The sequence below is a fragment of the Neophocaena asiaeorientalis genome, unplaced genomic scaffold (assembly GCF_003031525.2).
Source record: "Neophocaena asiaeorientalis asiaeorientalis breed wild unplaced genomic scaffold, Neophocaena_asiaeorientalis_V1.1 scaffold230, whole genome shotgun sequence".
Taxonomy (NCBI): Eukaryota; Metazoa; Chordata; class Mammalia; order Artiodactyla; family Phocoenidae; genus Neophocaena; species Neophocaena asiaeorientalis.
In genome coordinates, this window is record NW_020175186.1 from 10705451 (window position 1) to 10732941 (window position 27491).

General features: G+C 37.7%; 1 protein-coding gene across 1 annotated transcript in view; it reads right to left on the bottom strand.

Moving 5' to 3' along the window:
• LOC112412883 (uncharacterized) overlaps positions 1 to 27491 on the bottom strand; it is a gene marked incomplete at its 5' end in the record, with an annotated part of 237774 nt that overhangs the window by 12645 nt on the left and 197638 nt on the right. Inside the window, 4 exons of the mRNA XM_024764620.1 lie at positions 5623 to 5755; positions 8254 to 8404; positions 18429 to 18608; positions 19875 to 20011. Of these exons, the coding sequence (XP_024620388.1) occupies positions 5623 to 5755; positions 8254 to 8404; positions 18429 to 18608; positions 19875 to 20011 (601 nt within the window). The remainder of the gene's footprint in view (positions 1 to 5622; positions 5756 to 8253; positions 8405 to 18428; positions 18609 to 19874; positions 20012 to 27491) is intronic.

Genomic DNA, 27491 nt, shown 5'->3' on the forward strand with positions numbered 1-27491 from the left:
CCGTGAAGCAGCAGAAGCCATGAGAAGGCAAGTGAGCATTTTAGCCTAAAGCAGGAGAGCTCATGAAAAAGTAGGAAATTCACAGAAGCAAGAAGCACAGAGAAACAGGGAAGTCAAGAGCAGGCAGGGCAGACTAGTTGGTGATCATTTGGACAGTCAGGCTGTGCGTCTGGAACAGAGACCACTGTGAAACCTGCGTGCTGGGCTCTCCTTTGCTTTCCCCCTTCTTTGTTAACCCTCCTAACAAACCTCCACCTCCGGAGGTAAGTCGAGTGGATCTCTGTAACTTGAAGCCTGAGCAAGCTTAATATACGATGCCTAGTCCAGCTTTCATATTAGCTCCCTTTAACCACTTCTCACTACACTGAAAAAAGAAAAACCCAGGGCTTCCCTGGTGGCACAGTGGTTGAGAGTCCGCCTGCCGATGCAGGGGACACGGGTTCGTGCCCCGGTCCGGGAAGATCCCACATGCCGCGGAGCCTGCGCGTCCAGAGCCCGTGCTCCGCAACGGGAGACACCACAACAGCGAGAGGCCCACGTACCGCAAAAAAAAAAATTAAAAAGAAAAACCCAGACGCCTCAGCATGACCTACAAGGCCCTCTCCCATCTTACGTCATGCCTGTTACCCCAACATTCTGGCCTCTGTACTCTCCAAGTAGCCACACATCTACTGCATTCACCTTTGCATGCCCAGTACCCAGAACAGTAAGTGCCTGAAGATGCATACATATGAATTAGTTCTTTGAAAAGCTAATTTTCTTTATAGTTTCTGTCTTTTAAGGAACGTGGCTGTCTCCCAACCTATATGGATTTCATTTATGGGACGAGAGAACTACCTTGAAAATTAATTTTTCTGAGAGCACTTGTTAGTGAACCGAAATAATATCCTGTGGAATTTCACACTCTTAGATGAGCCTGCCAGGGATGCGGGTGGCTCAGACTTCTGTATTAACTAGACTTAGAGCCTACATGGAACAGCGAGGCTCAGCCTTCCCCCTAGCAAGCAGCTCCTTCACTGGAGAAAGGGTTGCTTTACGAAAAAGACCCCTGTCCCTGTTCCAAAACCCTCTCTCTCTCCGTACATACAAAAATGCATAAGAAAACTCCAGGAAGTAGGCTCTTTCCTCCCCCTCAAAATTACTCTGCTCCTTGATGTATGTACCATAGCCCTGACCTTATTCCTGTGACCTTTAAAACAACAAGATGTTATCAGCACTGAAGGCAGCTTAATTAACGTGGGAAGCTTCAGCACCTCAAACTTCCTTGTTTTGCCTCCAGTGTCCTGGTTACAATCTCTGGGTGGTCAGTCCCTACTCAAGAACATTTCCATTCTTCCTCAAGGAAATAGTGAGGAGAAAACATGAGGACATTTAGACTCAAGCCCTCAGATAGGCAGCAAGTGCTTCGCTGCTTTCGTAGCCCTTAACACAAAGGTAAAAGGGACCACAGTGCTCTTAGAACTGGTAGTTAGCGCTTGAGCCACACCCAGCTGACAGGAACCGAACCTCAGCTGAGTTTCCCAGCATGTGGTCAGCTACCACCTTCCGTGGCTGGGGCCTGTTCCTGCACACTCCCTGCCCCGCCTCAGGTGTACAGAAGAAGAATCTCTGCCGTTAAGCCTGGGACTCGGTATTTTATCAAGCTCCCCGGTGACTCCCGTGCACAGGAAACTTTGAGAATCATATTAAGAAATCATCCCTTGCCGATCCACAGACTGCTCTAGGGAGGACAGCTTTTAAAATGAAAGACAGAATTTAAAGGCCCTTCGAAGACAAAAGGCAAGGAAGACAGAGGAGCTACGACCAAAAGGCAAGGAGAGAGAAGAACAGAAGGAAAAGGAAAAAGGGTGGTGGAAATGAAGACAGAATCAAATCTTGTGCTTTGGGGGCACTAAGACTAGCAGTTGTGGGAGGTGCCCTCCTCTCCTCCGTTCCTGTCCAGCACAGTTTGCAGAGCCATTTAAGGAGAGCTGCTGGTGGTGGCATCTAGACATTCACTGCCCGCCTCCCCCCCAGCAACTGTCTTAGCTGGTCTGCCAGAACTGACATTCTTGGGCAACCGCACCTGGAGTTGAAACCCCAAGTTCAAAACTTCTAGAAATGATAAGTCAGGACCTAATGGATCCAGCAGTTGACTGAACGCTCTATCTACCCCTAAACCAGCACAGGAATACAGCTGACAATGAATGATAGCACATCCAATTCAGAATCACCACTGTACTTGCCATATAAATATAATTTCCTGTCTCCTTTCTCCCTCCCCCAACCCAGTTGCACCATGGGCATAAGCACTTCCTCTCCCCTCATATATTTCTATTTGCACATATGGCACAGGGCGACAGCCTACTGATAGTAGTTTCATATTACAGACTTGCAGAATTAGGAAATGCTACAGCTGGCAGCAGGCACCCACTGAATGTCTGCCGTTACTCGGGTTGGTCCATTTACTTTCATCGGCACTCGCCTGAGTGGTCTTTGTTGATCCTGCTTTGCATTTGCTTATGGCCAAGCAGCCCCAAACCATGCCTTTTACTTAGAATTCTAGCTTATTGTGTTAAGAACAAAAAACTGCTGCTCTTTCTTTCTGCTTAACCTAGCCTTAGGAGGGGTTGAGATCTTTTCAGAGGCAGGAGGTAACTGATTTAATAAAAGCAACTGAGGATCACCACTGGGTCCAAATTCCATTTACCTGAGGACGTTTGCATCTCATTTTACGACAATCTAGAATAACACAGACCTGTGGGTTTTGATCGCTCCCTTCCAAATGATGTCAGAAAAAGAACTGCTGCTGTCTTGGTGAATCGCAAGTCTCGACAACGCTCAGCAGCACACCTGGGCTATTAATAAAGGTTGGCTCGCAAATGCTGCAACAGCCAGTGGCCACAATTTCTAAGCGATTCTCTTGCAAAAGAGAACAAATTTATCTTTACCTTTCTGTTATTATTTGCTTGCTTGTTTGTTGCTTTGTTTTCTTGATCCGCAAAAAAATATTTAGTCATTATGAACAATCAAGAACAAAATGGAAATTCAGGGTTATCACGCCACAAAGCTACATTTGGATTTTGAATCATTTCTAATGTGTCCTGTTTTATAAACCTGACATAAGCACCCAGATAAAGTGCTTCTTATGTATAAATGCTGTCATAATCTCAAAATGCTTGTCAAACTTTCAGACAGTTTGACAGTTTGTCAGTTTGCTTAGAAACATGCAACTTCATCCCAACACTTAATCAGGCAACAAAAGCTAGAGGTGAGGCAGAAACATCCAGAAACTCCTTTCTCCTGAAGAGGATCACAAATGCTGGTATGCTGTTGATTAACATCTGGATCAACTTAAGGGTGTTTGTGAACCAGCAGGAAATAAATTTCTGGAGAAGGCCATGGACTTGAGGATGGTTACTTTCGTACTTAATAATAAATGATTTCCAGTTGATAGAAAAATATTGAAATGTGACTTATATATATGAGGCTGATTCAAATTTGATAAACATATCCCCAAAGGAAATTACTGGGTTTATTAAAATCCTTGGAGGGCTGAACAGAATTGCCAACAGTCTTATCCTATAGTCCTTGCTGAAGGTGGAGTAACTGCTCCCCAGTCCACCTTCCAGCCAACCACAGAGGAAGGTCAATAATAAGGAAAGAGCAGGGCTGTTCTTAGTCTTAAGTTAAAAGTGGCTATGAACTGCCAGGATATCCCCAGCAAGCCGTCGTCGACAAAGTAAGTGCCGCTGCCTTGCTGGTAAAATGTGATGTGTTGATGACTGTTATATTACATCTAAAATCCCATTTACTAGTAATAGAAAAGTTCAGTTAAGAGTTTTGCCTTACGTCTCCTGGTGCTTGATACAATGTTGTGTGATATTACCAATTTTCACTTCAGGCGTGTTCACACGCAACAGTGAAGACTTCACAAGAATCTGCACATTTGATCTATGGTGAAATTATGTCATTTTCATAGCAAATCAACTTTTCCTTGGCAGCAGAATGATAGGTACTTTTGCACCTAGAGAAATGCCTTTGTTTTCAAGGAGTTTTGAAAAGAAATAACAAGTTCCGTGTCTCTGGGGATTGTAATCCAGTTATTGTAAGAAGAGGCCCAACAGGTAAGAATCTTACTGGCCCACTTTCTGACCGGAGCATGTTCCTTAACACTTCTCGTAAAACAAAAGGAAAAGCAAGGTGGGGACACGTGCAATTTTTCTCTCATACGTATCACAAAGGTGTGGAATGACTTCACATCTCTAACAGTGCACAACACATAGAGAAGATGTCTGCGAAAGGGCAAATTGTTGTGTACGTAATGTGAAATTTTGCCTCAATGGTCTCTGCTTTTAGTGGTGTGGGAAGCAGCAGGAATTTATTCATGCGGCCTTACTGATTTGCAGACTGGGAGTAAATACTAGGCCTTTTGCAGCGATTACCAAGAGCCCCCTTCAGTAGAAATGATCTACTGCCTTCCCACATCACATTAAAGTGGTGGATGGAAGAGTGAGCCCAGCTGAGCCATTCTGTACACACCTAGCCAGGCTGCAATTTATATTCAGACAGAGGTGTGAATGGCTCTCAGAGACAGAGAGAGAAGAGCATTTGTCTGGAAAATTTTCACCAGAACCAGAAGCCAAACTCTGATTTGTCACTGTTATTAAAAAAAAAAAAAATTCTTTCTTCATCACAGAAAGAAATTAAAAGGTAAGTTCTTCTTTCCCTGTAAGATTGATACTTAAGATTGCTAAGGATCTCCCTTGGCCCCTTAAGAAAAATCCTTACATAACTTTTCTTACAAGTAGTGCATATATCCTTTCCCTACGTTTCTGTATTGAGGACACAGTCTACGACTTTTGGTTACTGAGCTTATGTCAGGAATTATCCAGCTTCACTCTTGCGAACAACATCTAGCTGTGCCCCATCAGGAGTCCTGTGCTGTAACCACAAGCCAAACTGAAGGAAAGTGAGAGGAGAAAAGATCAATTCATGTGGTGTTTGGTGGCCACCAGCCATTCCATTTAGTAAATGTAGAATTTTAACATGGAAGTTTGAAAAATATAGTGGCTGAGCCAGAAAACTGTCAGTTTGAGTCAAATTTAGTATTAGGTAGTCAAAGAGTCTTTTTTATTTTCAAATTATATATGTATATATAACTCATATATATATAAAATAAATAATATAAAGTGATTTATATATAGAACATATATACTACTTGACCCCACTAAATTTAAGTATATAACTATATATATACACTCAAATTGTCAGAGTCTATTTATTATCAAATTATATATATTATATAATTTTAAAAGTATATATAATAATATATACTACTTGACCCCACTAAATTATTTTTCAATAACAGCTAGTATTTTCCTTTTTCTTTTCCTGGAAGAAAATACACCTAAGATAGTTATTTTACTGACATTGCTTTGTCTAGTTTTGTTGTCTTTCTAAGAACAGATTTGAGACATCAAATGCCACCCTGTGTAAAAGGTAGAGGGTATAACTTTTAAAAGAGACTGCATGGAATTATGAAAACAATGACTAATCATCATATAACATCCTGGCAAGCATACGAGTATGTCCGCACAGGCTACCCCAGCGAAACACAGCACAAACTATGATGGGTCTGACAGGAATTCACTGTGTAGAGGTACCAGAGATTGAAGCTTTGTGGATGGTGACAACACAGCGTCTGTGGCTTGAGGGCCCTGCTGCCTTCGGATTCGGGCATAATTTGCTCTGACCTCCACCAGTTGCTTTAACTCTGTTAAAACAAAAATTATTTTGAGAGACAAGTCAATGTATTCATAGAAAATAATTAAAAGTTCAGGATGATGAAAATCTTGAAGATCCTTCAGAAATCCTCGACTCCCACGTCGGCCTCTCTCATTACACACTTGACTTGCTTATCACATCAGATATGTGTTAACATCCTTTGGATTTCTACAGAATGGCAGTTGCTAGAGAGGGCTTCCTTCCAAGCTTTTTATAAAGCCTGAATTGGAAGCTAACCTAGGAGTGGTCTAAAAACTGAACCCACTGAAAAGATGGTAAACACAGCATTGAGAACAGTGTTCAGATTTGATGACGAACAGCATAAAGCACCCTTTTGATTTTGCTGGGGGTTTGTGTGAAAGAAACTATTCTAACAGCATCTGATTTGTTTTGCCAGAACAAATCCATTTTTCAAAGACCCAGTGTGATTCTTTGATGGCTAACTTTCACATGCTAAATGTTTTTACATTATAGCACATAAAATAAGTTTTTATAAGGTGTTTAGTTTTGAAATTCCCAGGCTGCCTTATTTTCTACTACATAGTTAAGCCAGTAGGTCACAGAAAAATTATGAGTAGAATGATTAATTAAATGTCCCTTCACAAGTATATATATGTTATATATATATGTATATATAATATATATAAATGCTAGTAGCATTTCTCTCTTATTTTAAAGCATTCTGAGTATTTAGATTTCTACTAAATGATTATTTCTCAATTATTTCAGGAAAAATAATAAAATGACAGCTCATACAATAAAAGAACTTTCTAAAGAGCAACTAAATTAGACTCTCTGCTATCAATCAGATTTTCTAGAACATATATCACCCACTGAAAAGAACTGAGACAACTGGGGAAACAACCAACACTTTCACCATTAAGGTAATATGGGGACCCATTTTCAGAGGAGAAGAAACAACTCTTTCACGTCATAGTAATTCATGTGGTTAAAGAATTGAAGACGCAGAAATGAATGTTTATCTACATAGCCTTGTCAAAGGTCCACGGAGCTAACAAGGAGGAAAATGGTAAGGAGAGTAATATTTGCGTTTCTAGTTTTCTCTTTGCAGTTCTTGGTAACAAGCTTGCTTCTGGGAAGGCAGCCTACATATCTCTTCGTGTTTTGGATGCCCTTTCGGCTAGGCTGCCTGAAGCATACTTACCTTTATTTATCAGAAAGGCCTAATGAATACAGTGAGGCCAGGAGGGTGGGGTCCAGGTAACAGAAAGTCATCCCAAGAGTATGAAAGATTAAGCATAAATAATGAAGGGACTGGGCAAGTACCTTCTACTGCACCACTTGTTTGCTTACTATTCAATTACTTTAAGGGTGTTCATATACTCAATTAGATCGAAAACTCTTTCAGCGAAGGAACACTGGCTTATATTTCTTTTATAGGCTATGTACTTTAGGAACACAGAAAGCTGTCAACTAATACTTATTCATGATAGGAACCCCATCATTGGTGTGTTCTTCTAAGTAATCACATAGTGAGGATCACCAAGAGCTGGAGTGAGGGGTACTGGTGAATGATGGGACAACAGAATACAAAGAATACAAGGATTGGCGCCTCTTCCTTGATAAGATGGTGCTGGGGGAATATGTGTGGCATCCTCAGAACAGTGCTAGGTATCCCAGTAAATCCTTGTCTTCCTACTTTTTAGTTTCCGTTCCTATACTTTTATCCCTTCTGGGCTAAGTGTAAAGATATGATTGCAACTTTTAAAAATGTTTTTGGTTTATATAACTTATATACAACATAGTAATAATAATCTTACGGTGACTTTTAAAAGAGATAATCTAGCATCAGTTATTTTAAGGACCCCAGGTAATTCACTTCTGAATCTTTTAATTTCCTTTAAAATGATATCAGTGTTCTTCAGAATATCCTGAAAATTATGTCATTGCTAATGTATACCTACTCCGGAAAAGGGTTTTAAATTCCTCAAAATAAATAGGATAAAGGACAAGAGTTAGTTTAATAACAAACGTATGTTCTTTTCTATTTCTAACATTTATCAAAGAAAATATTCAAAGGATAGACAAGATAATAAAACAAGCATATATTTACTTATTACTAAAGAAAAAAATCTTTAAACTGTATATTTGCTATTAATGAAACATTAAGTTTTAAATAACTTGCAGAGTGGGAAGTCAAGGAAGCCTCACTTTCCTCAGGGTTCATGCTAAAGAATGAATACCTTCAAAGGAGGCCCTTTAGAATTTATACAAATAAAGCCCCTTGGATAAAATTCAAGACTAACAGAACTTGAATTCTTTAGATCAAACAGTGTCAAAAGTGAGGTTCCAACAAATAAATACTTGAATTTAACTTTAGTAACATGGAGTAGAAAAGCGTGGAGGAGGATAATTATTAAAAATCATCATGATGGGATGTAAAATTCAGTAAACTAGCCCTTTGAAGAAACAAGTGAATGCTTTAATTCTTCAAACACTTGATGGAAAAGAAAACGTCACCCATACCTCTTTGGGTTCTAAAGCCATGCCCTGTGGACACACAGATGACCATGTCTCGCTCTATGTCGTCCCACGAGTGAATTGGCTCTCCGTCAGGGGTGTACAGTGTTCTGGCTGGGTGGGCCAGTTTGAGACGAGAGGAGCAGTCACTCAGCAGCTGAAACACAAAGGGACACACATACTGGGATGTGGAATGTCACACCATAATTACATATTAAAGAATCAACTCCTTTAAGAGAACTATTATCATGATATAAATATTCATTTTACTTATAATTGTTAGAAAGAGGTACACTGTATAGCACAGGGAACTCTACTCAATACTCTGTAATGACCTATATGGAAAAGAATCTAAAGAAAGAGTGGATATATGCATATGTATAACTGATTCACTTTGCTGTATAGCAGAAAGTAACACAACTTGTAAATCAACTAAACTCCAATAAAAGTTAAACAAAAAAAAGGAAGAGGTATAGAAGGAGATGAGAAGAAGGGCTTACAAATGTTCCCTAATGTGTTAAATGGTAAGGAACTTCAGTGCTTGTCAGTGGATTTGTCCTTGTAGGTCTCTATTTTTCTATGTAGAAGAGGCCACTTGCTGTTTAAGAAATGACTAAATATGAAGGACCTTGGCTTGAAGAATCTAGACTTGTCAGAATAGCTCATTTTTTTTTTCAATGAGCAAGAAGCTAGAAGGACAAAAGCACTGACCTGGCTCTGGCCTCTGTATGACTCAGACAAGTCAGGCAACTTCCCTATGAAAGAATCTCTTTCACTATAAAATCAAATTTTTGGTCTAACACCTCTTTGACTCTATGATTCTATTATCAAAAGTCTTTTTCTTTTCAATTGGTAAATTAAAAAACTATGTTTAAGGGCCTAATTCAATTTCTCTCAATTTTCCTTGAAATATTCATAAAAACACATGTACAGATACGAAGTGTCAAGAGTACTAAAAAGATTGGCTAACCTGTCACCAGACCCCTAAGGGTGGTTCCATTAGTCTGAATAAGACTTTAAGACAAAACAATGCAAGCAAGCAGGAGGAAAGTAAGAGGTTTCCACACACCTGCCTGTATGGCTTTTACCTATCATGCAGGTCAAACACCTGCTCTCCCAAAATGAAGGAGCCAGGTCCACATGTGTTCCAACTCACCTTCTATACTTTTAAAAAAATTTTTTAACAGCTTTATTGAGGTTTAATTTACATGCCATAAAATTCATTAATTTCAAGTACGAAACAATCAATGATTTGTAGTAAACTGATAAAGTTGTGCAACCATCCTGCAATACAATTTTAGAACATTCCCATCACCCCAAGAATCTCTCTCATGGCCACTGCAGTCACTTCTGTGACTTCTGCGACTGCAGTACTTCTTTTTGTATATCGAATTAGGGGCTACAACTCACAGCAATGCAGGGTGGCAGTGGGCAGAGCTGGGCAAGTAATGGCATCTTGCATTTGGAAAATGAATCAGTAATATGAAGGAAGACATGAAAGAAGTGGTGAGATAATGCAATTCAGAGAGTGAAGTTTTCACTCACTATTGTGAGCAAGAGATGAATGCACTGAATTGAACAGTAATGGAAATTATCCCAGAATACATTCCCATCTGTAGAGTGGGATAGTTAGAGAAGAGCAGTGGGCGAATGGACTTAAATGCAGTCCTACACCTCTTGCTAAATGACAGCCAGTCAGCAGCCATTTGATTCTGATTCAGGATCTAGGGGTGGATCCTAACAGCTCACAAGTCAAAATTTAGGAGAACAAAGGAGAACTAATGTCTTCTGTCAAGAGATCTCTCCTTGAACGAGGAGATGTAAATAGAAAAATGAACATCAGCAACTATATGAGGCTTATGAAAATATTCTACAACATAAAAATGGTATCTGTACACAAGGTGAAGATTTAACAAAAAGATTTAGAGCACAAATACATTTTAGAGAGTACCTATATTGTGCTCCCCCCAAATTTAGTAAAATATGACTTCCATAAACATACACACACACTCCCACACACACACAGAAATGAGATGACAACAGCTCAAAGGAAAGGAGCATTGCTGAGATGCAGGCAGAGATAATGATGGTGATACTGATGATGGTAACAATAATAGCAGTTAAAATTTACTAGCACATTTCTGTGGGCTAGAAACTTTTCTAAAAGTTTCTAAGGACAATCTAATTTTTTTCTGTGGAAACAATTATTATCCTCCTTTTGTTGATGAGAAAAATGGAGAACAAAGACATTAATATCATAACCAAGGTCACACAGCAAGTAAGAGAAGAAACAGAGGTTTAAATTGGGATGAATAGACAGCCGAATGAGAGGTAAGGAAATAAAAGACTCAATAGCAGAATTAAACTCTGTCTTAAAGCAGGAAAAAGCAGACTCAATTTTGTAGAAAATCAAATCAGTATTAGGGAGGGCTAAGTTGAGAAAATCTCATAGGATACAGAGAAAGGATAAGACAAAATTTATGAGAAAAATGTAAAACATTTGGAATGTCAAGACATCAGATATTAAATCTATACATTATTGGTGTTACTGGAGAAGAATCCAGAATAAATTAAACTTAAGCAATTATTCAAAAAACAGAAGAAAACGTTCCTGTTTCAAAGACCCATGTCTTCAGATCAAATAGGCTAACCTAGGATAAGGCAAAGTTAATGAAAAAGATGACTAGTATTTAAATATAACTGGGCAAAAAGTATGACTTTCAGACATGGGGGAAAATTCAGTTATGTTTAGACCTGTTTTCTGCAACAATGAATACCAAAAAAAAAAAAAAAGAAAGAAAATCTCTGAAGTTTTTAGGGGAAAAGGTTTCAGTATAAGAACTCAGTATCCAGCTAAATTATTACGTAGGTTACAGGAAACAAAAGATATCCTTATGTGTACAAAAACTCAGAAAACATATCACTCAGATACATTTCGGATTATTAAAAAATGAATGAAATTCCATCACCATGGAAAAGTCATAATATAAAGTGACTAATATTAAGCAGTAAGACCACTAGAACATGACACAGCTGTTATAAAAATGGTCAGAAAATAAATGAATTTAAAATTTTAAGGTAAGTCTCCATAGAGAAAAAATAAAGTAAAAATGTAAGACATCACCAAAAAGGGACATGGGCAAGGAAAAGAGAAACCAAAGCATTCAAACTTTCTAGCTATTCATGGGGGAAAAAGATGCTGTTTCTTCTCTTTTTCCATCGTTAGGAATATTTACTTTTATGATTATAATCAATGCAATAAAACAAAAAATCAGAATAAGAGAAACAGTTCTTCTAAAGGAGTAGGCAAAATCATCACCATGTGAACTTTATATGATTTCATTCTTAGAAAATTTATGTAAGTTGAATGAGAAATTAATGACAAAAAGAATGCTTAGTAAAGTGGCCAAGCACAAAATAAATTATAAAACATCAGTAGTTTTATGTTGTTCACCAAAAAAAAGTATTTAAAAAAATATAGTGGGGGTAAATTCATCCCAACATCAAACCAACTCAGAATGTCAATTATTTTAAAATGTGAGGCCCTTCCTTATAAAAAATTATAAAATTTTACTGAAGGACAAAAAAAAATGTATATGTATATAAAACAATGCCAGAGAATTCAATCTGGCTGCAAAGATTGAATATTGTAAAAGGTGTCAATTCTTATGAAAGTAGTTAATAGCCTAACATAACTACAGTCAAAACTCCTGTAGGATGATTTTAGGGTGTTGAAATGTAATTCCAAACTTCATCTATAAAAATCAACAGGCAAGGATAATCAAGTAAAGTCTGAAAGCAAAGTACAACAATAGGCAACTTCTATCAGATATTAAAATATATTAAAAAGCTATAGTAATTCTAAAAGTATTAGATAGCTTAAAAGCAGAAGCTAATAAGAATTTAGTATATTATAAAGTTTGTATTCCAACTCAATGGGGAGAACAAAAAAGATTATTCAGCAAGTAGGGCTGAGATAATAATTTTAAGCCAATAAATAAAACAGACAAAATAGCTTCACTCAAATTTTACACCAGAAGGAAGTTTCACACAGTTTAAAAAGTAAACGGGAAAGACACAATTATAAAAATCTTAAGATGAATCTTTCTATGACATAAGGATAGTAAAATACTATTGGAACATGAAAAGCAAAGAACAGACTTTTAAAATATATTAATTTCTGTACCTTAAAAAATCTCCTAGACACAATGGCAAATTGGATCATTGTTACAATAAATCTGACAAAGTTACACATAGTAGGCTTGTTACTTTAAAAAAAGAAGATTCATATCAGTGTGAAAAATACTTCCAGCAGAAAAATAGCAAAGAATTTGTCAGGAATTCACAGATTACTAATAAATGGTAAAACAAAGCAAAACAAGTCAAAATCACTTTTACAAATAATTAAAGACATATAAATTAAAGCACGGGTATAACATTCTCTCCTGTCAACCTGCAAATACATGTTTCTAAGTGATGGCAATTAGCATTGTTGATAACTCATGTAAACAGCAGGTAAGTGGGAACTCTCATTCACCACTTGTGGGAGCATGGACTCCTGTAATGGTCCTAGAAAACAAGCTGGCGACAGCTATTAAAATCCTCAAGCACATTTACATAATTTGACCTAGCAATTTTTCTAGGAATTTATCTGGGGGAAATAATCAGAAAATTAAATAAAGATTTATATATAGATATGTTCATTGGAGCATGCTTTATGATAGCAAAAAATTAAAAACAATCTAAATGGCAAACAATAGAAAACTGGATGAGTAAGTAATAATCCATCCAGTTGATAGAAGATGATGATGCCATTGAAAATAATGTTTTGTTAAAGAATATTAAATTCTGTGGGCAAAAAGTCACAACGGTTTGTTAGGCGAATAACACAGGTTGCAAAATTATATATACCATGTGATCTACCATGATCACAATGGCAAACAAATATATAAATAACCATGTAGAAACCATAGGAATATATCTACTAAAATTTTAATAACTGTGGTTATTTGTGGGTGATACAATTTTCATTTCCTTCTTGGTGCTTTTCCTTTTTCTAATATTAATGCACTGGCTGTATGTTGTTTTATAATTAGAAACCAGAACAAATGTTATTCAAATAATCAAAAAATTCATAGTGATTACAATAGATTCGTATGTTTCATATGGTTTTGCAGTTTTTCTAAATTTTCCATAACAATAGTCACTATCTTAGCCTGCTTGGGCTGCCAAAACAAATATCATTGACTGAGTGGCTTAAACAAAGGAAATTTATTTCTCACCGCTCTGGAGGCTGGCAAGTCAAGATCAAGCTGTGGTTTGATTTGGTTTCTGGTGAGAGCTCCTCCAGGCTTACAGACAGTTAGCTGCCTTCCTCATATGATGGGAGAAGAGAGAGAGATTGCTCTTTTTCTCTTCTTATTAACCCACAAAAGTTATCAGGTTAGGGCCCCACCCTTAAGGTCATTTAACCTTAATTGCCTCCTAAAAGCTCTATCCCCAAATACAATCACATTGGGGGTTAGGGCTTTAACATAAGAATTCGGGGGGTGGGAGGTGGAGACACACAATTCAGCCCATAGCAGTTATATATTTTTCTGCTCCAAGGCAGCCAGAGAGTATGATAACTGAGTTTCTATCTGGACTGGGAGCAGTGGGGAGCTGTCCTAGAATTGTGTGGATATGTCTCTGGGAGAAATTCCTGTAGCTTGAAAAGATCCTACATAAGGATAATTCTTATACTTTCCCCTACTTTACCACTAAAATGTCACTCGTCTATAGAGATTGTGTTTCTGTTTACAATCAGAAAAATAAATATAATTTAATAACGGCATATACCAAATACAAAATATGACTTAAATCTGTAGCTATTTCACTCGGTGTTCACAAAGATCTATTTACATGAGACTCAGTTAATGAGTTTACAAAAATCTTTTAAAAGTAAATTTGAAAACAAAAGGCATTTTCTGTACAATTAAGTTCTAAAATATCTAGTTAGCTTATGACCTTTAATGACATTCTTAATTCTCAGTTTTTCAAATATATCCAAATTTACTCAAGTACCTTCTTTAGAGTGGGTAATATAAATTAAATGTTTGTAATTTTTGCAATAACAAAAACTCATAATAAAAGAACAATGTTCTATACATAATTCTTCACCCACAATCTCTTTTGTGAGCTTTCATAGGCCAGGTCCTCTCAGAGTGGCTCACGTGGGCATCACAGAACTATTTCATATTCCCTGAGGACATGAGGTACTTGCCTCTCCAAATCAAAAAAATCTGTTTCTCATTCTTTCAGCTTCCATTCACGCATTCAGAACTGTGCTTGGCTGTGAGAGAACACATTGCTTTTGAGATTCTGTAGAATCAGAGAGAGGTTGCTGGGATGAGAGGAGACAGATGCTTTAGGACCATAGAAGGAGGGGCCCCGATAGTCATAAATCAGAGAAAGATGATGGCCCTGAAGAAAGAGCCACTAACCCTAGAGAGGGTGTCACCTTGGTGCACTGATGACAGATGAGCCTACACCAGTTGGAAATGAGAGTTTGCTCCAGCCATGTTCAAAGACTGGGTAGGAAGAATGTGGTTCAATCACCCAGAATAGCCACAGCAGTGAACGAAGTTGAGGGAAAGCCTGCATTAGATGGGATTCAAATACCTTCTGGGGGTTTCATTACAGAAAGTAGAGCGAAGCACCTTGAAATGCGTTCTGCTCCTCATTCTTCTGGTAAAAGTACCAACCATTGAAACTCTGAGCTTCTCTGGAATTGGTGTTGTTAGCCAGATTCCCCTAGTAAAATCTGAACCCTACTCTTCCTGTTGTTTATTTGTTTCACACACACAGTCCATTCTCCTGAACTTTTCTTTACAGCCTGAGAGCCTGAAAGGATACATTTCTAACTGATGACAAAGAATCTCATTCAGATCCCTAAAATCAAAATCAAAACAGAAAAGGGAAAGAAAGAGATTAGAAAGAACATTTTTTAAATAAAGCAAAAGAAGAAATAATATGCAGAAAACTTTCTAGACATTGCCTAAGTAGCTTTCTACACACTGAGGCCACATTAGTCTCCCCAAAACATTGGTTTTACTATGCCATGACCTTATTCAGAGACAAACTAGTGATTCATGAACTTTAGTCTGGGGTAGTGTAATGGACTGAACTGTGTCCTTCCCCAAACTCATAGGCTGAAAAGACACTAGAGCTCTCTCTCCACATGTGCTCAGAGGAAAGGCTCTGAGAGGACACAGTGGTGAGAAGTCAGCCATCTGCCACCCAGAAAAAGAGTCCACATCAGAAGCCAACCCTGCTGGCATCTTGATCTTGGACTTTCCAGCCTCCAGAAGTGTGAGCAATAAATTTCTGTTGTCTGAGCCACCCAGTCTGTGGTATTTTGTTATAGCAGCCCAAGTAGACTATACAGAGAGTATGTGGTGTCCACCCTATATGTTTTTTTTGTTTTTTTTTTGCGGTACACGGCCCTCTCACTGCTGTGGCCTCTCCCGTTGCAGAGCACAGGCTCTGGACGCTCAGGCCCAGTGGCCATGGCTCACAGGCCCAGCCGCTCCACGGCATGTGGGACCTTCCCGGACCGGGGCACGAACCCATGTCCCCTGCATCAGCAGGCGGACTCTCAACCACTGCGCCACCAGGGAAGCCTACCCTGTATGCTTTTGAACAGTCTCTCCAGTTGTCTGTATCTCTCCCTAATTCTCAGTCCAGGTACCATCTACTTGTATGTTTATGAATTCTAACACCCATACCTCTGTGTGTGATGCCCCTCATGCTTGTTAATGCTTTTTTCTGCCTAAATGTTGAATCTTACCCATTTCTCAAGTTCCATCAGAGCTCCTGGTTGAGTCCTCTGGGGAGCCTTTCTCCTTCACCCCAGGTGGGCCCAGTGTTCCCTCCTCTGAACTACTGAACTTCCTGTATGTACTACTGACCTGACCTTCATCACATGCTGTTAGTACTTCTCTAAGAGGAAGGTCAGCTCCCTTAGCAAATTTTTCTTACAATCTGTGTTCATCATAACCAAATATGGAACACAAAGAAAAACACATAATAAAGAAATACAACTTTTATTAGGCCACCAGTAATAAGACCATCCAATAAACACTTCCAAAAATAAAATCCTTCCAGTCTTTTCCTTTTAGGTTTGTGCATGTATGTATATAGAATCTAACTCTACATGCTTTATAGTATGCTTCTTTCATTTAGTATATCTTGAACATCTTTATTGTCATTCTTTCTAAAGTTGATTTTAATTATGGTAATATTCCATCCTATACACTATAATTCATTTAACCAACTCCCTATTGATAAGTGTTTATTTCTAATCTATATATGTTATAAATAGCCCCATGATAATTATTCTTACCAAACAAACTTTGCATAAATTCATGAAAATATCCTTGGGATAAGGTTCTAGAAGTGCATTTTCTTATGATTTGTATAGCCACATGGTCCTCCAAAAAGTTTCACTTCCATCGATATGAGAGTGTCCATTTCTCTATAAACCTAAGTAAAGCTTGATATATTTTCAAATGTTTTGCCAGTTGGAAGTATGCATTTAATGAGAACATAGATCATGTGTCATTTTATTCCTCCTATTGCTATAGGTTAACCTGTCAATTATACTGCACTATAAAGTTTTCAAACCCTTTTCACACACATAAATTAGGATAATACTTTACAGCATCTAGCACAGTGCCCTTTATGTACAAAGTTCATAAAAAATTATATGATCATGGAATAATATGTATGGCATGGCTTTTATATGCTAAATGAGAGTCACATAAATCAAAAAGTCATTCTTTCACCAGGTATATGTAATTTTTGTAAAAGTTATGGTAAGTTTTTGCTATCCTGAACCTGACAGGCTATCTTTAATCCTCGTCCCTGCTCTACTTTTTATTTATTAATCATTTCATATTCCCTCACTAATGTATCAGTTCTAGTTGCAATGGTTATGTGCAGCTTAAGACTTAACATCTGCAATACAAACTCTGTGATTTTCAAAGAAACCAGCAAGGAAGAAACATTTCAGGTTTGTTAGAGAAACTGTTCTAGGGTGTTCTCTCCTGAAAAAGTTTCACTCATTTTAAAAAATCACTTTCTTTTTTCTTCCCCATGTGTATGAAGTTCCTTTACTTGTATGCCTAGTTTTGAATTTATTGTCTGCATTTTTCTCTCCTTTCTCAAATACAGCAAATCGGCTGTCAACTTCTGAGATGCAATTGCTTTCACAGTTCTTATCCAAAGTCCTTGTCAAAGAGAAGTGGTCTCCATCACACTTTGAAATCACCAACCTTCAGGGGCACAACTCCTCTGAGGTGCCCCTGCCACTCTAGGTGCACCCATCAGCCTCCATGAACTCCTCCAGGCCTGCCTGTTGGTCTTGCCTTTCCCTCCATCTCCCACCAACATCTCACCTTTATATGACTTCCTCTTGTCCCAGAAAAAATTATAAAAACATTTCATAAATAATAAAGCCAAACGACTATTATAAGATATCACTGCAACAAATAAGACTTTTAAAAATTCTACCAAAATCCATTTATTAGGTACCTAAAGTTTTCATTTAAAGACTAAGACAAAATGTCAACTTTCAGAATTGTATCATTGATATTGCAAACAATAAATGAACTGCTACTCATCTTTTCTTTAGTCAATGTTTTAATTCTGGAAAGTGGAAAGTTTGCTATAGTTCCAAGAATCTGTGTGACAAGAATATGATAGATTTCCTCTAGTGAATACTGTTGTTTTCCCCACGGGGAACATATCCAGTGAATAATCACCCTTTTGTGAACTAGGTTTAAAATGGAACAGGGGGCTTCCCTGGTGGCGCAGTGGTTGAGAGTCCGCCTGCCGATGCAGGGGACGCGGGTTCGAGAAAACTATTTTAAATTATCTTAAGGCTTAGATTTACTCTAAACTTGGGTGCAATGAGTTTAACTGTCATTGTTCTCTGCTGGCCAAGCGTCATATTCTGATGCACGCATTATGTCAGACAGCATTGGACTCCACCCTGTGACGAAAGTATTACTGCCATTTTAGAGATGAGAAAATGAGATTTAGAGAGGTAAAATAATTTGCCTGACCTAACAATCTATAAATGTCAGAGCTGGAATTTGAAAACAGGTCTATAAAACACTCTCCTTTCACACTAGGTTTACCTCTGAAATAGTTTTGCCCCGGGCATAAGTGCCATCTTCAGGTCTGCCTCCATTTAGGTAAATCCATGCTCGTTTTGCATCGGGTTGCTTATACAAGCTGCTCCTCTTGAATGATATACATTTAGGTGCAGTTGGAGGATTCCTCTTGGATTGCAGTTCTTGGACTTCAGAAAGCTGTGCCTGTTAAGAAAAGCCCAGAGAATGCCATGGTTAGAGAATTGTCTGTTTAGTGTGTATGCGTGTGTGTGTGTGTGTGTGCACGTGTGTGTAGAATATGCTGAAAGAAATACCTTATAGTTGTACATCATACGGAAAAAAGATTTAGGAATTACATTACCCTCTCCTATCACTGACTCTTCTGTAAATTCCCCTTGCTTCAATGCACCACTGTAAGCCATAATAATCATTAGAGTAGTAATAATAAGGCGCTTATTTTGGCAAAGCACTTAACTTTCATTTATAATTTGGAGAAATAAATAGAGATATGTTTTTGGATTTTTGCATGGCGTTTCTCCTACTGAGTGATTTCCCTGCATCTAACAAATGAGTTTTTGATTAGAATCACAGCATCATTTCCTTTAACCAAGACAGGCTTAAGGGAATGTACATGACTATTGTTTAAATCTTTACTCTCTGTCTTTTAAAATATAGCAGCCACCTTTATATTCTGCCAGATCCCTGCCAGGCAGCTTTTCATCCTACTTCAAGCATGTTCTAGTTCAATGCTTTGCATTCATTCCCTGGTCAGTGATTTATCCTTCTTAGCTTGGCAAGAAGTCATATTTCTAGCAATGTCAATTTCTTTTTTCTAGTAACCTTGACTTGGGCACACGCTTAAGATTTAGATTGAACACATTTCATGATTTGAGAAACCCTATTAAATAAGAACACATCATTTTGATGAAAAACTTCACAAAGCAAAAAGTTTTCCCAGGTCTCTCTATCCCCAATCCTCTCTCAACAGCTGACCTTTCTCTTCTCGCCTTTTTTATGTCTGGCAATCCTGTCTGATTAATCAATTGGATTGAAACTGCTTTTTGAATTCCTCACTTCTGAATGTCTCCATTGAAATTAGTATTTTACTCCTTCCTCTTTTTACATATTGAGACATACCCTTAGGAGTGATGAGCAATGAAGCCATAAGGCTCAACTTGACTACATTTATTATAATTACCTTTGTACATATCCACTGGGCCTTTTTCTCTTCTTTGCTAAGGTCATAATTTCTGGTCTCCATTCAAACAAAACAGACTTTCATATGAGCTGGCTGTGGCTTAGATAGTTACTCTCCAAATGCCAACTCAATGCTTGGCATATGCTTATGTGGTCATTACTGACCAGATGCCGAGAATATATTAATAGCATAATTTAAAAATTCAATACTGTACTTTTAAAAGCTTATAAAAGAGCCTGAGTCTTTAATGTCTGGAGTCCTAAAGATCATACCTCTGTATGTCTTATAAGGTCCATGAGTTTAATTTCCTCTTGAGTCTGCTTAGTCCAGCCTCCTTCCACTACCACCGGCTGCACAGGGCTTTTGTTGGGAACCATGGTGGCTGGCTGACATGCTGCTACCCGCCGCCCTGGGGAAAGAAGTCTCTGGAAATGTTTCTGATGATAGGCTTTCAGATTTCAAATAAATTGGTTTGGCTTTCTATGCATAAATCATTTCACTTGGGAGCAGAGGGTAAAATACTAAATATATCATAAAAGCAAAGATGCCTAAGGTAATAAGATCTAACAATGTCTCTTCATACGGGAGCTTGAGGCTTTAAATAGCCAGGATATGCATACTCAGTGTACAGATGGAAAAGAAAGATAACACGCTGACTTCCACACTGGCCCCAACCTCTCATCCACGATATGGTTCAGCGGTAATTTAGTCAAATAGAATCCATGACCTATATAGCCCATCATCTCTTCCAGTCATGGAACATATGTTTTGTTCTCTTCACTAATAATAAGCCTTTCCCCCACAATTAGTTTAGCAGCCTGGGGATTAAGTATTTCTAAAATAATATTAACCCAAGAGACAGGAGGCCTTTTTTTTTTTTTTCTATCTAATAATACCCTGCGAACACGACTAGTTTCTGACACCTCTGCTGTGTCCTCTGGGCTCTTAAGAAGCTGTGGTAAGAGAAAATATTTATCGGAATGGTGTACTCTAAAGAATCACAGGCATACGTTAATAAGTGTGGTGATTTGAATTTATGCATTCTTTCAGCTAGACCACTTTAAATCATTATAAAAGAGGTTTAAAGGTCACACTTATTAAATTGTTTTCTTTTTCTGGGTTGAAGATATACTGAGCACTGAGTCTCAGACTGATCTCGAAACTTCTTAAGTACAAATAATGCTTTCTCTTGGATGTTCCTTCTAGAAACCTATGTTGAACATCAGGTATGAGTCAGGCATTGTGCTGGATGGTGCACATACAAAACATGTTCGAGACGAAGTCCTTGCCTCAAAGGCTTACACTTTGGTAAGGAAGGCAAATGTCAAGGAAATGATTACACCAATAACTGATTGTAACTGTGTTGCACCATGGAAGTACAGGGTGTGTAAAAGCATGTAAAACAGGTTGCTGACCTAGCCTGAAGCGTCAGAAAAGGCTTTTTTGAGAAAGTAACACTTAGGTGGATAAAATAATAGAAATACTGAAATGACGTTAAGTCCTAATTTTGTTGCCAGGAGACTTATAATGTGCAGGTTTTCATACCGTGACTATGAACAAAACCTTTTGAAAATAATTCAGTATTTGTAGAGGATAACACATTTGTGCTCTTATAGCTCAAGTTTGTGTAAATAGATCCAGCAATAAAAATAGGTGGCAGAAATGACTTTTCAGGGAAATCAGAACTCTATGTACCTAATAAGCATTCATATGCAATTTATGGTTACGGAGAAAACATAATTGAATTAACAGCCAATGAGTTACGGTGACAATGCCATTAGGCAACATGTTTTGGAGAAGAGCACAGTGGCACCAGAAAAATACATAACACAAATTTATGCCAAATATAGTTTTCAGCTGACTCTATTCATAATGTACAGACAACATTAATTTATCCACATAAATTATTGTGGATAACATCTCAATAAATATTTTATTTATAATGCATTTTGAACACTAAAATTTTGCTCAACTAAAGACAGTTCTCCAATAGTTTACCATTTACACTGTTAAGAGCCAGGATTTGAATATAAGAAAGAGCAAAAAACACATGCATTATTGTTTTTTGTCAACTTGTTTCTAATGGTCTTAAGAAAATGAAAGCATTTGCACTCTAACTTTTATAAAGGGACATAATATCATCACAAAAGATTTTCATAATAAACTATCCTTTATGTAGGTAAGAATAACAAATAGAAACAAAACAAAAATGTATTGAATAAATTACTTTTTATTTTCTTATCACATTTTCCATATATTCTGTTTTATTTCACATGTGATTGGTGGGGGAGGGGGGAAGATAATATCTAACTGTTAATGGGGAAAGCTAGAGAACGTGGGTACTTTGCTGTTCTTTCAGACTATAAATCTCACCTGGACAGCTCTCCTCATACCTCTCCTTTATTGGGAGGGCCCATCCTGGTTCAGCACCATATGTGCCTGAGAGGATTAGTCCACCTCATTTGGGGTTTCAGTTAGCAGATCCATTTAGCTCTCACACTAAATAAAATGTTCCAGCATTGCCTTTATATGTAACAAAGGTGATACTTTGGCCTGATCTGCCATCCTTCAGTTTTGTTTATCTGTTTTTAAGGTCCCAACTGGGAAAGTGGACTGCCTTCTCAGGAATCCCTCTTCTAATGTTTAGTGAATATTCATTCTGTACTAAGCATGTAGTAAATATTTGGCATTTGTAACTTAATCATAACAACACCACAAAGTTATTACTACAATTTCATTAATATTAGCAATGATCATGCTTACAAATGAAATGTAAAATCAGCTTACCATAGTACTCTGTACACAGTATATGCTCAATAAAAATTTGCTGTATTTACCAATCCTTATAATAATATGATATAATTGATTTAGTCACTGTTCATACCTCCCAAACCTCCTCTTTCATCCAATGCTCAAGAAGCTCACAATCCAGAGGCAGACCTGTGGAGCCCCAATCCTGAGTCGGCCACAATCCAAGGGCCGGAAACCTGATTCCTTTCTGACTTGCCCATCATCCAGCCATGTGGATGACAGGGTCTTGGTGCACTGGCTGGGTGTCAGGCCTGAGCCTCTGAGGTGGGAGAGCCGAGTTCAGGACATTAGACCACCAGAGACTTCCCGGCCCCACTAATATCAGTCGCCGAGAGCTCTCCCAGAGAGCTCCGTCTCAACGCTAAGACCCACCTCCACTCAGTGACCAGCAAGCTACAGTGCTGGACAACCCATGGCAAACAACTAGCAAGACAGGAACACAACCCCACCCACTGGCAGAGAGGCTACCTAAAATCATAGTAAGTTCACAGACACCCCAAAACACACTGCCGGACGTGGTCCTGCCCACCAGAAAGACAAGATCCATCCTCATCCACTAGAACACAGGCAACAGTCCCCTCTACCAGGAAGCCTACACACCCACTGAACCAACCTTAGCCATGGGGGCAGACACCAAAAGCAATGGGAACTATGAACCTGCAGCTTGCGAAAAGGAGATCCCAAACACCGTAAGTTAAGCAAAATGAGAAGACAGAGAAATATGCAGCAGATGAAGAAGCAAAGTAAAAATGCATAAGACCAAAAAAATGAAGAAGAAATAGGCAGTCTACCTGAAAAAGAATTCAGAGTAATGATAGTAAAGATGATCCCAAATCTTAGAAATAGAATGGAGAAGATATAAGAAATGTTTAACAAGGACCTAGAAGAACTAAAGAGCAAACAAACAATGATGAACAACACAATAAATGAAATTAAAAATTCTCTAGAAGGAATCAATAGCAGAATAACTGAGGCAGAAGAATGGATAAGTGACCTGGAAGATAAAATAGTGGAAATAACTACCATTGAGCAGAATAAAGAAAAAAGAGTGAAAAGAAAGGACAGTCTCAGAGACTTCTGGGACAACATTAAATGCACCAACATTTGAATTGTAGGGGTCCCAGAAGAAGAAGAGAAAAAGAAAGGGATTGAGAAAATACTTGAAGAGATTATAGTTGAAAACTTCCCTACTATGGGAAAGGAAAGTGTCAGTCAGGTCCAGGAAGTGCAGAGAGTCCCATACAGGATAAAGCCAAGGAGTAACACCCAAGACACATATTAATCAAACTATCAAAAATTAAATACAAAGAAAAAATATTAACAACAGCAAGGGGAAAGCAACAAATAACACACAAGGGAATCCCCATAAAGTTAACAGCTGATCTTTTAGCAGAAACTCTGCAAGCTGGAGGGGACTGGCAGGACATATTTAAAGTGATGATGTAGAAAAACCTGCAACCAAGATTACTCTACCCAGCAAGGATCTCATTCAGATTCAATGGAGAAATTAAAACCTTTACAGACAAGCAAAAGCTAAGAGAGCTCAGCACCACCAAACCAGCTTTACAACAAATGCTAAAGGAACTTCTCTAGGCAGGAAACACAAGAGAAGGAAAAGACCTACAATAACAAACCCAAAACAGTTAAGGAAGTGGTAATAGGAACATACATATGGATAATTACCTTAAATATAAATGGATTAAATGTTCCAACCAAAAGACATAGATTGGCTGAATGGATACAAAAACAAGACCTATATATATATGCTGTCTATAAGAGACCCATTTCAGACCTAGGGACACATACAGACTGAAAGTGGGGATGAAAAAAGGTATTCCATGCAAATGGAAATCAGAAGAAAGCTGGAGTAGCAATACTCATATCAGACAAAATAGACTTTAAAATAAAGACTATTACAAGAGACAAAGAAGGACACTACATAATGATCAAGGGATCAATACAAGAAGAAGGTATAACAATTGTAAATATTTATGCAACCAACAGAGGAGCACCTCAATACATAAAGCAAATGCTAACAGCCATAAAAGGGGAAATTGACAGTAATACAATAATAATAGGGGACTTTAACACCCCACTTTCACCAACGGACAGATCATCCAAAATGAAAATGAATAAGGAAACACAGGCTTTAAATGACACATTAAACAAGATGGACTTAATTGATATTTATAGGACATTCCATCAAAAACAATAGAATACACTTTCTTCTCAACTGCTCATGGAACATTCTCCAGGATAGATCATATCTTGGTTAACAAATCAAGCCTTGGTAAAGTTAAGAAAATTGAAATCGTATCAAGTATCCTTTCACAACACATTATGAGACTAGATATCAATTACAGGAAAAAAAAAACTGTAAAAATTACAAACACATGGAGGCCAAACAATACACTACTACATAACCATGAGATCACTGATGAAATCAAAGAGGAAGTCAAAAAATATTTAGAAACAAATGACAGTGAAACCACAATGACCCAAAACCTATGACATGCAGCAAAAGCAGTTCTAAGAGGGAAGTTTATAGCAATACAATCCTACCTCAAGAAACAAGAAAAACTCAAATAAACAACCTAACTTTACACCTAAAGCAGTCAGAGAAGAAGAACAAAAAAACCCAAAAGTTAGCAGAAGGAAAAATCATAAATATCAGATCAGAAATAAATGAAAAAGAAAGGAAGGAAACAATAGCAAAGATCAATAAAACTAAAAGCTGGCTCTTTGAGAAGATAAACAAAATTGATAAACCATTAGCCAGACTCATCAAGCAAAAAAGGAAAAAGACTCAAATCAACAGAATTAGGAATGAAAAAGGAGAAGTAACAACTGACACTGCAGAAATACAAAGGATCATGAGAGATTACTACAAGCAACTATATGCCAATAAAATGGACAAGCTAGAAGAAATGGAAAAATTCTTAGAAGAGCACAACCTTCCGAGCCTGAACCAGGAGGAAATAGAAAATATAAACAGACCAATCACAAGCACTGAACTTGAAAGTGTGAATAAAAGTCTTCCAACAAACAAAAGCCTAGGACCAGATGGATTCACAGGCAAATTCTATCAACCATTTACAAAAGAACTAACACCTATCCTTCTCAAACTCTTCCAAAATATAGCAGAGGGAGGAACACTCCCAAACTCATTCTACGAGGCCGCCATCACCCTGATACCAAAACCAGACAAAGATGTCACAAAAAAAGAAAACTACAGGCCAATATCACTGATGAACATAGATGCAAAAATCCTCAACAAAACACTAGCAAACAGAATCCAACAGCACATGAAAAGGATCATACACCATGATCAAGTGGAGTTTACCCCAGGACTGCAAGGCTTCTTCAGTATATTCAAATCAATCAATGTGATACAGCATATTAACAAATTGAATGATAAAAACCATATGATAATGTCAATAGATGCAGAAAAAACTTTTGACAAAATTCAACACCCATTTATGATAAAACCCTCCAGAAAGCAGACATAGAGGGAACTTAACCTCAACATAATAAAGGCTATATATGACAAACCCACAGCAAACATCATTCTCAATGGTGAAACACTGAAACCATTTCCACTGGAAAAGATCAGGAACAAGACAAGGTTGCCCACTCTTACCACTATTATTTAACATAGTTTTGTATGTTTTAGCGATACCAATCAGAGAAGAAAAAGAAATAAAAGGAATCCAAATTGGAAAAGAAGAAGTAAAAGTGTCAGTGTTTGCAGATGACATGACTATACATAGAGAATCCAATTGCCAACAAACACATGAAAGGATGCTCAACATCACTAATCATTAGAGAAATGCACATCAAAGCTACCATGAGGTATCACCTAACACCGGTCAGAATGGCCATCATCAGAAATCTACAAATAATAAATGTTGGAGAGGGTGTGGAGAAAAGGGAACCCTCTTGCACTGTTGGTGGGAATGTAAATTGATACAGCCACTATGGAGAACAGGATGGAGGTTCCTTAAAAAACTAAAAATAGAATTACCATATGACCCAGCAATCCCACTACTGGGCATATGCCCTGATAAAACCATAATTCAAAAAGAGTCATGTACTACAATGTTCATTGCAGCACTATTTACAATAGCCAGGACATGGAAGCAACCTAAGTGTCCATGGACAGATGAATGGATAAAGAAGATGTGGCACATATATACAATGGAATATTACACAGCCATAAAAAGAAACGAAAATGAGTTATTTCTGGTTAGGTGGATAGACCTAGAGTCTGTCATACAGAGTGAAGTAAGTCAGAAAGAGAAAAACAAATACCGTATGCTAACACATATATATGGAATCTAAAAAAAAAAGGTTCTGAAGAACTTAGGGGCAGGACAGGAATAAAGACACAGACGTAGAGAATGGACTTGAGGACACGGGGAGGGGGAAGGGTAAGCTGGGCCAAAGTGAGAGAGTGGCATGGACATATACACATTACCAAACGTAAAATAGATATCTAGTGGGAAGCACCTGCATAGCATAGGGAGATCAGCTCGGTGCTTTGTGACCACCTAGAGGGGTGGGATAGGGAGGGTGGGAGGGAGACACAAAAGGGAGGGGATATGGGGATACATATATACGTGTAGCTGATTCACTTTGTTATAAAGCAGAAACTAACACACCATTGTAAAGCAATTATACTCCAATAAAGATGTTAAAAAAATGATAAAATGATTGAATTTTAAGAAAAGGAAAAAAAACAGAAGCTCACAATCCAACAGGGATTGCAGTTTACTGAATTTAAACTTGCTATTATTTCTCCTCCTAATCCCAGCAACTAGAAAAGACCATTCTCACAGTAGGTATTTTATAAGTTAGCAATGAATGTACATTTAATAGCAGAAAACATAACAGTTTAGCAGTAGAGACAAGATTTATCTTAGTACTAAATTTTAAGAGAAACTACATTAATGGATTTCCCCATAATGGACACCATCTGACTAAAAAGACTGTTTTCCACAGTGATATTGTGGATGATGCCAACTGAACTTTAAATACCTTTTTAATACTTAATTATAATAAAAGCTAAAGACATGATA